This window comes from Poecilia reticulata, chromosome 10 (genome assembly GCF_904066995.2).
Source record: "Poecilia reticulata chromosome 10, P_reticulata-male-v2, whole genome shotgun sequence".
NCBI classification, from domain to species: Eukaryota; Metazoa; Chordata; class Actinopteri; order Cyprinodontiformes; family Poeciliidae; genus Poecilia; species Poecilia reticulata.
The window spans coordinates 17,989,220-17,999,118 of record NC_088839.1 but is presented as its reverse complement, the minus strand read 5'-3'; the positions used below and the strand labels follow the sequence as shown (position 1 = coordinate 17,999,118).

The 9,899-nt window shown below is 38.2% G+C and overlaps 1 protein-coding gene across 2 annotated transcripts; it reads right to left on the bottom strand.

The window, feature by feature from the left end:
• Positions 1-111: 111 nt before the first annotated feature.
• Positions 112-4,764, bottom strand: selenoh (selenoprotein H). Of its 2 annotated transcripts, XM_008420308.2 has the most exons (5): positions 4,641-4,764; positions 4,178-4,292; positions 973-1,115; positions 488-607; positions 112-338 (listed from the first exon to the last, which is right to left on the bottom strand). In XM_008420308.2, exons 1-4 carry the CDS (start codon positions 4,654-4,656, stop codon positions 501-503), a joined length of 381 nt encoding a protein of 126 aa, XP_008418530.2. In that variant the 5' UTR covers positions 4,657-4,764; the 3' UTR covers positions 112-338; positions 488-500. The 2 variants fall into 2 exon arrangements, with proteins under 2 accessions (XP_008418530.2, XP_081467649.1); XM_081611523.1 differs by lacking the exon at positions 4,641-4,764 and having other exon boundaries at positions 4,178-4,341.
• Positions 4,765-9,899: the final 5,135 nt, after the last annotated feature.

Below are 9,899 nucleotides of genomic sequence, written 5' to 3'. Positions count from 1 at the left end.
GAAGCTGACTCCATCAATTCATCTATTAGTGGTGATTAAGTGATTGTTTCAAGACAGTTTCTAACATTAACTTAGTTATTTACTGAAAATGACTCACAAAAGTAAAACACATCAATTAAATGACTTTATTTAGGTATAAAACCAAACGTTTTCAGAACTGGGATGTAGAAAAACGTTGCAAAACATAATGTTGCATTTGCTCAGATGATCCACTAGGTGTCGCCGTTCGTCCAGGAGACTTCAGATGGAGCTGGGCTCATCAGAGGAGAGACTGAGAACATCTCATTGGTCACTCCTCATCATTCTGCTTCCACCAGTCACATCTTCTAGATGCTCAGCTGCACATAAAACAGATAAATATCTATTGAATTTCATTTAAGACACAGAAAATGTAGTACTAGATGTAAGAAAAGCTTGGTAAAATGATACAATGTAAATGCTTGGACTAATATCCGCCTAAATTAAAAATATGTCAGCTTTGACCAACCTTCACTTGCTGTTTATTCAGTCTTAAGAGCTTCGTGCAGAGCAGCAACAACGCTGTCTGGCTGAGGAAACTTCAGCTTACGAGGTGGGCCCTTCTTTATTCCCGTCCAAAGAGATGTTTCTTTAGGAGTGACACAAAAGAGACGTGTTATTCGAACCAGCAAGTCAAATCATTAGTATAAAGTCAATAACTGGAAACATCTAACAACAAACAACTGAAGTAGGTGGATAAAGCAAGAAATTTGGCAAATGAACACCAAAGTTCAAGGGATTATTTTTCTGAAATGCTTGGTTTGATCTCCCACTTTGGGAAATTTTTTACTTCAACTTTAAGAAAAAAATTTACAATCAGCTGAACGAGTCACGACGAGCAGGTTTCTGCCCTTGTTCCTGCCAAGGGCAAAAACTTGGCAGGAACAACGGCGTTCCCTTGGGGAGACCAAATGGCCCAGTTATTCTTGGCGCCTCCATCTCATCCCTCCTCACCTTTGCCTCCGTCCAGCAGAGTGATCTCGAAGCTGTTCCTGCGGGGCTTCTCGGGGTTGAGGACCACCGTCAGCCCGGGGCGGGCAGCCAGAAGGGCAGATTTCACCTCCTCGGCGTTACGCCCATACACTCGTCAGCTTTTGCTGCAGGACACAGAAGATCAAGAATGAGCAAAAGCCCCACATATGTACTTCCTGTGGTGGAAAAGAACGGTTTAGATCAATTATTTAACAAGAAAAACGGTTATGGAGACCATGTGGCTGAAGTAAACACACCTGGTTTACTGGATGTCAAGATATAAATGCTCTTTTTAAAGAAAAAAGTAATAATGTTCGGTAGTTTTCAAGAAACAGTGAATCTCAGGACATTAATTAATCAGCAGGAAGTTACATAGTTACACTATAAATTCTAATTGGCATAATACATTTATCACTCTGAAGGAAGGAAGTTCTTCCTTCATAAATTTATGAAGGAAGAACTTTAACCCAGCTCATTTACCCAGTGGCTGGAAAAGAATGGGCCATATTATATTTATTTGCAAATTGTCTTTCAGGGAACGTTTAATGCAATTTATGAGCAAACTTGGAAATATCCACTTGAGATGAGATCTCCAAGGATACAAGGATCATGTGATGCCTAAGAGTGAATATAAACAATCAGTGCAGTTTTTTTTACTTCAAAACCAGACCATTTTACAGAAATGTTGTCAATTAATATCATTGTCTGTGTGCAAAAAGTTCATATCAGATGTTAAGTGAAGTTACTTCAATTTGAGCCATCGTTTAAAGAGAGAGTTTGGAAAGTAATTTCCTTTTCCAGGAGTTTTAAATGACTGAATCACATCATGTTATCAGGTTCTGCTGGTGTCATTTGATTCAGCTGAGTTAGAGCAGGAAAACATCTAAAACATACAGGAGGACAGCTAGAGATTTTTATTTGCATATCCGTGGGTATTTTCCTAATTCAGTTGTTTTCTTTAAAAGTAATCAGTGACTGATTTTAATTGAAGGGCGTACAACACGGCTGCACAGTGTACTGTTGCCTAGCAGCGAAACGTATAAGTGACCTGGCTTACTGTAATTAAGTATGGCAAGCAAAAGTTGTTTTTTTTTTTATATATATTATAAATGTTGCTTGGTTGAACGTAGAAGTGTCGGTAAAAGACAGAAATCGAAACATTGAAGTTAATGAATTTCAGAGGTCTTCAAATCCACATAAAATAAATTTTGCCTCAAGCATTTCGCCTCTCATGTTTAATTTGAGGTTCAGTAATCTCTTTTATATTAGCATGAATTAATGTGCTCTTACACACAAAACAAATACATGTGTACAGTGGTGGAGAAAGTACTCAAAAAATGTACTTAAGTAAAAGTACAAATACACAGACAAAAATGTACTCAAGTAAAAGTCAAAGTACCACATTAACATTTTACTTAAGTAAAAGTAAAAAAGTACTGGTTTTTAAAAATACTTAAGTATTAAAAGTAAAAGTACTTGCTGAATGCATTGCCTAATCACTAATATCATTAAGTGTACTGATATGCCACAGATAAAGCATGTTTTTATTGCGTTTACTCTGTAACATAGTTTAGACTTAGATATATGATTCTATGCATCATAATTTCAGGGATGGAAACATCTCGTCTCCTGTCCTAACATAACATGAACTTCACTTTTTTTGCCACACATTTATTTTGAAAGAAATTCAACTGGCAGAGGAGGACATGGAACCAAGGAGCCTCGTAGCAGAGTTGTAGTCTGGACCACTGAACCCAAGACCAAATCAAAACCAGCACCCCGTGCTACATGACAATAAAATTTAGTGCACCTATCAAAATTGCTTCTCAAATTGATCTGAAAGATTCACTTTCCCACCTAGATATTAAATACTTAGAGCTGAAATAAATTTAACCAGTATCAATTCAAACTCTTCTTCATTCTGTTTTGCTTTCATCTCTGTGCCACAATACACAGATCTCCTGCCATCCCTAAAAAAATTACGCCCTGGGCGGTTGCCCATATTGCCAATGTCAGAAATAATAATTGTCTGCACCATTAAACATAGCAATTAACAACGCTCAACTATGAACACTGTCCAAGGCCCAATAAGCAACAAGTAACCAAGCAGGAGGAGCACCGTGACTGTTCTCATCCTCCCTCCTGCTGCAATGTCTTCCACCACGACAGGTGACGAAAACAAAGAGCAATGAGCATGCTCTGTGTTCCTACGTTCTTGTCTTATTTATTGACCAATTAAATATAAAGATATTTTAATGAAATAGCTACTGCAGTGTACGCAGAGCATTACAAGAACAAAGAACGGCTCTCAGTGAGGCTTCAGTACTATAGGACTTGGTCAAGATCCGTCTAGAAGAATCGGATCGTCCATGAATGTCATATTACAATATTGCACTTTGGTCACAGCGTTGTCCCATATCTGCGACATGTCAGTCATCGCAGATGCAACATGTGTCTCAGTCAATACAGCTAGCTTTGCTAGCATCACGTCCACGGAGCTTACCTTTCTTAAAGCTTTCCTTCCAAGTGACGTTAAAAATTGGACAAAGTCCCCACCGTCTGTGAAAGCGAAGCGCTGCTGATTTTACATGTCGCCATATCTTATGATTTATGCAGCGCTATTATATTACTGACGCTCAGAGGAAACCACTGCGCATGTCTTGGAGCTCCGCGTGCGAGTAAAGGTGGAGCCGATGGGTGACAACAGACACTAAGTCATGTTATTGCTTGGATTTTACGGCGCCACCTTAAGTCCCTGAACTTCACATTTTAAGGGAAAAAAACACAATGCTACTTGGATGTAACGAGTAACGCGACAGTTTTGTAGAAATGTAGTGAAGTAGAAAGTACAGATATTTACTGTAAAATGTAGTGGAGTAAAAGTAGAAAGTACCCATTATTAAATATACTTAAGTAAAGTACAGATGCACGAAAATTGTACTTAAGTACAGTAACGAAGTACTTGTACTTCGTTACTTGTACTTCGTTACTTGTAACGAAGTACAAGTAACGAAGTACTTGTACTTCGTTACTTCCCACCACTGTGTGCAACAAAGTTGCACACATGATGTGTGCAACTTTGTTTGTCCTGTGAAGAACTGGGGATTTGTCCTGTCCCGTCTCTCATTTAACGCCAACTGTTCATTTCTATTAATATTAATAATACTAAGCTGATTAAAGAGCTCACCAGTGTTCAATGACCACTTTCAAGCCATTTTGGCCGCTCTCCTCCTCTCCTTTCTCCTTCTTCTCCTCCGTAAATGTCTGCACTTCCTCCGCTTTGCGCTTCGTACCTCTGCGGCCTGAACACCACAAGATGTTACACGTTTGTTGCATAACAAAAACAGCCAAAGTTTATCTGTAAATGCTTCAAATACCCGTCTGGGTTAAACAAGGCGACGCTTGGTTATTATAATGCCATTTACATGTGTCCTAGAATGGTGTAAGAAAGCGAGTTCAGGGTACAAATGTGTTCAGGAACTTAATTTAGAAGCTTTGAAACAATGAGAGATACTATGAAGAGTGAAAACTAACGACAAAATGTCCAGACATCTCTTTAACAGGGAGATTAGCGGATATGTCACCTTCATAATTTAAACGAAATAACCAGCTTTTTCCCCCTGCGGTTTGTCACAACAAAACACACCCACCTGCTTTGGGCGCCATATTTGTTGGAGAGGCTTCGCGCTCAGACCGACTGAACCAAGAACAGGGGGAGTTTTCCTGGACTGAACCATTCACACGAGGGCGGGGGTTTCCACCCAGAATCCACCCAAAGAGCAGCACCCACCTGTCTGGACAAATCCTCATTAAAGCACGTTATGACGAAAAGGTATTAAAGTAGTCAAGTATTGCTCACACCCTATGGAGGATTTATACTAGGCCTGGATGGATTCTTTGGAAGGAAAGTTTGTATCCAGTATTACATGAGATTAAAACACATTGTTGTCACAAATCATTACATCTTCTTCAGTTTTACTGTCAGCCTCCATGGTCTTGTTTCATCAGTTTTGGGGAAACGTTTGGTTTTTGTCATATTTGCTGACACTGATGACCCGTGAGAGGTCAGGAAGATGCTGAAATCAAATCAAAATGAGTTCCAAAAAGTATTATTTTAAGGTTATTAAAATTATACAGTCAGGTTTTTGTTCCTTTTTTCCTTTTTCTCGTTCTTTATGAATGTGTCAAACATCCACATTTTCTTTTGGGATTATTTGAGCATGTGCTAAGTTTTTTTGGTTTGAAAATGACTTATCAAAGTCTCACAAATCAGAAATTTGAATCAGGATGTTTACACTTTTCAGAGCCTCTCCAAACTGTTGGGCTCCCATATTCTTTAATCATTTTCCTAATCCAAAAATCTAATCTTATTTGGAGAACTTACAAGACCGAATCCAAGACAGGCGACAGGAAAGAGGACTAAATCCTTTCAGAGCAGCAAACGGATGTGACTGAATGCTCCAAAGTCAGGAGCCAATACTGCATTCCCAGAATAGCAACCCTTGTCCGTCACAGTGGATATGACAGTGACTTTTTTTGGGTAGATAAAGTTGGTTCGTCCAAGGGACGTCACAAGTTGCGTCTGTGCCAGAAAAATACAACTCCCCAAAGCGAGGCGGAGTGACTCACAAAAGCGCATCTAATCACTCTCCTATTGTCCTTTGTTACCAACAACCTCATCGTTTCTTCTTCTCTTGTCTTTGGCTTACAATTATATCTCAGCCTTTCTGAATCATGTCATGCAAATAGATACATCAAATCTCTGTGGTTTCTGTGGGTCTTAGCCTGTCTTTGCGATCTGCTGCAGTGTATTTTTAGCTGCTTACAGAAGGATCGAGAGGAAGAGGCCAGACTGCAGAACAGATGTGCCCTTCCTTCACCTCGTCCCCCACTTTTACCCCAAAGTGACTCAAAACCGGACAGTGCTCTCATCACAAATGCTCATACCAGCAGCATGTTTACATTTCTATGCAAATACAAGCAGGTTCAGAGGAGTAGGAGAACAGCAGAAGGCGGATCATTCATGACTGTCAGTAGCTTTCAGCGACAGCATCATGTTTTTAAATGCAGCATTCAGCTGGTGGAGGCAACGTTTTACGTTTACTGAACTCAAGCATCTGTTTGGCAAACTTGGATTTCTGTTTTGATATGTTATAAAACTTAAAATGGCAGTAAAATCACCAAAAGCAACCTATGAAAGCGTGCTCAGACTAAATCAGCTACTCTTCTTGAATCCTCTGGAGTGCATATAAAACTTGGTCTCATTGTGAAAATAACAATCTAAATTTTGCAGTCAAACATGTATCTGTAATTAGTATGTAACTATTACGTTTTTAACAGAAATAAATAAGAAAGTTTAGCTCCTCTTTCTTTTTCTTGTTCATCTTTATGTAATTACATATGGGTGAATTTATGGACAGGGAAATAAAACTGTATAATAAAGTCTTGTTTATTTATTGTTATCTTTTTTTTAATTAAAAAGCAACAGGTTTTTTTTTGTGGATGTCCAGATCTTAGTCACATCCATCCATTTAGAATCTCCATGTGTATCACATTATACATATCTTACCTATATGCTTCAAATCGCTGCAAATCATTTATGTGTCAACATACAGCTATCAATAAGGGCTCTAATAATGAAAGGTACAACTCAGAGGAATCTTCTGCCATTCGCAAATTCACAGAAAATATGGCTGAAGTCCACTTATTGACATGACATAAGCACAACAAAATAGTAATAGCAGTTGATTCTTCTTTTCTGCTTGATTATTACAGCTCAGTAATTGAGATTGGACTGATTCAATGACATCTGTGTGGGAAAATGTGCCAAACTAAATTAGCACCTTTGCCAGAGGTGCTCTGCTGAAGTAAGGATGATTGAGTGGATCCTGTTTCTTTAAGAGTGGTGTCGTTGCAATTTAGAGGTTAAAGTTCTCGCTAAGCATCACATGATTATTGATGAATGTGTATTATTTAATAAATGATTTTATGAAACATCATTTCTTCAAAAAGAAAAGAGAATCTCCCAGTCTCCGTTCTGATTTTTTTTTTGTTTTTTTGCTTTTTTACTCATTTTCATTGAAGTACCAGAGCAGAAGTTTGCAACTTTGCATTCACTTTTGCATCCAAAGCTGAAATATTAAAATTCAAACTCAAAAATACGTTATTGATCCCAAAGGCAAATTAGTTCAAATTTTTCGTAGATTTATTGTAGACAGTGATGGCAGAAAAAAAATCGTGTAGCAACAGCTCATCAAATGTGAAAGCAGTGTTTTTTTTGTCATTTAAAGTTGTAAGTGAAATATTTTCCTTTCCATCAAAGACTGAACTTTTTTAGACGTTTTCTTTTCCAGCATGTCTTTTCCTGACTGCTCCTTTCTTGGACCTTCCTGGTGTTGCTCTGATATATCCGCTGCAAACAACACATGCGAAGGTGAACGTCAGCAAATACCCAAGATCTACGCACATGAACACGCCGACTGGAATAAACCCAGGCTAGAAAGGCACAGCCAGATGGGAAGAGTGTGAAAGGGATGTAGATGCGCTGGAGTGATGGAGCTTAAGATAAAAAAAAAAAATGAGATGAGTGAGTGACAGCCACATAAAGGCATGCAGACACACAAAAGAGACGCTGAGAAGCTGAGCATGGCTACACTGGTTGCCAGATGGGTGGAGAAAGAGTGGGCATGTATTGTCAGAGTGATTCTCACAGCTAATGACCTGGATTTACACCGGAAAAAACACAATGACAGTCCAAGGAACTCCCAGTAAGGGAATGGCTGCAAACGCCTACAGTTTTGTCACAACAGAGAAGCTCTGAAATATGGAAAGGAAAATCACAATGGAGACAGTGAACTTGCAGCTCTGCAGGTGGTCGTCTTTTAACGTTGAACAGTGAATGTCCTGTCACGTAAAAACATTAGGATTGTTTACTGAGAGATTGAAGATTATTAGATTTCTCACAGTCTTTGTGGAAATAACAGGACCAAGTCAACAGCTTTATAACAATTTTCAAGCAAATTTCAAGTACAGATTTAGGCCTAGACTTAGACTGATTTGATACAAACGGTTCCAGCGTTGCTCCGGCTGTAGTCCTGCTGGAAGGTGGTCCTCCTCCACCCCAATATCAAGTGTTTTGTAACTGCTAACAGGTTTTCTTCACACTGCTCTGTATTCAGCTCTGTTCATCCTCACATTAACTTTGATCAGAAAATTATTCCCAAAGCATGATTCTGCCTTCTCCGTGGTTCATGCTTTGATGATGGATGCTCACTTTGGTCATTCAGTTAGTTTAGGTGTCCATGTTTCTTGACAATTTTGCAGATGTGCCATAGTTTGTTCAGGTGATTGAACTCCATGAAATGTTCCCAGCTTGGGATATTATTTATTGACATAACTTCTTTAATTTTTTCCCCTGACCTGTCTGCTTTGTTTGTTGGTCTTCAATGTTGAAAACTTTCAAGGAGTATGAGCTCTTCAAGGCGCTCATGAATACTTACATGGACGGTTGTTCATCTCCTGTGTCTTTATGTCAGGCCCCTATACAAACACTGGAGCAAGTAAAGGTGAAAAGACAAAAGTTTTTAAGTGAAATCGGAGTAGGTGTGTGTGATGGCCAAATCCATGGCCACACTTTGAAGTCGGTAACTTTTATGCACAATTAGTTTTTTCATTCAAACACAACACTTTAGTTTCAGTAAAACATTTATTAGTTGATTTGGATACATTTGTTCTTTATGTTGGCACGCACATTTAGTTAGCATGTGTATTTATGTCAACTTAAGTTTAATTTGTTTGCTTGAGACTGACCTTTTGTTTGTGTTTTGCCGATACTTACCTGCCTTGGAGTGGCCAGGGCTCAGCAAGCTTAAATGCTGATTGGACTACACCACTAGTTCCTGCTGGCAGGGGAAACTTGTAGTTTCTTTGTTTAAGTAAATATTAGTATTGAAACTTTAATATTTTTGATTTTCATTTTGTGAGTCTTTAGTTTAGCCATACTTAGCTGTACTGTTATTTGTATTTGTGTTTGTAATTGTATTCTGTTTAGTTACTCCTATTGTGTCTTAATTGGTCTGATCAGCCAGTATATAAACCCTTGTGTGTCATTTCTTTGGGAGGTCAGTTATGTTTGTTTGTGCAGCCAGTTTGTTCAAATTTTTGCCTGAGTTCAGTTTTGTTTCTTTGACCTCTTTTATGAGCTCAGTTCATCTTTTTGTCATTTTATAATCTTTGGGTTAAAATAAAAAACCCTATTTTTCTAATTAATATCCTGTGACTCCTCTTGGTTTTAACTCGGTCCATCACAGTGTGAAAGAAAAAAAATTAAGTTAGCCAATGAAATGTGACATATGATCACATCAGGTTGCATTATTTGTAGAGCTCTCATTAACTGATTACACATGTTCCAGTTTTTCTGTACAAAAAACGGATGGACATACAATTAAAGATTTCTGTTTTGCTCAGTTCATTGGGTTTCAGACTGTTTCTTCTCCCTGAGCAGTTGCTAGGCAACCAGGAAGTGTCTTGCCAACAAAACAGTCAAGTAATCCTTTACTATTTTAATATTTCACATTTTCTGACAAGCTGCCAAATAATTAAAGCTCAATATTTGCTGCCTTTATTCAAGCTTTGATAACAGACCCCTGAGTACATTTCCGTATGATCATGAAGGCCATTTATTTAAATAAACAATTGAAAAAATGAATTTAATATGTAAGTTGATTACACACAGACTGATATATTTCAAGCCTTTTATGGCTTGCACTTAATAAAACCCCAAGATTAGACTCTCACAAAATTTTAACCTTAAGACTTACATTTATTTGTGTCAGAAGTAATATTTTATAAACAATGCCATCCTGGAGAAGAGTGCAAGGTAATTACAAAAGTAGCTGGCGTTCCACAGT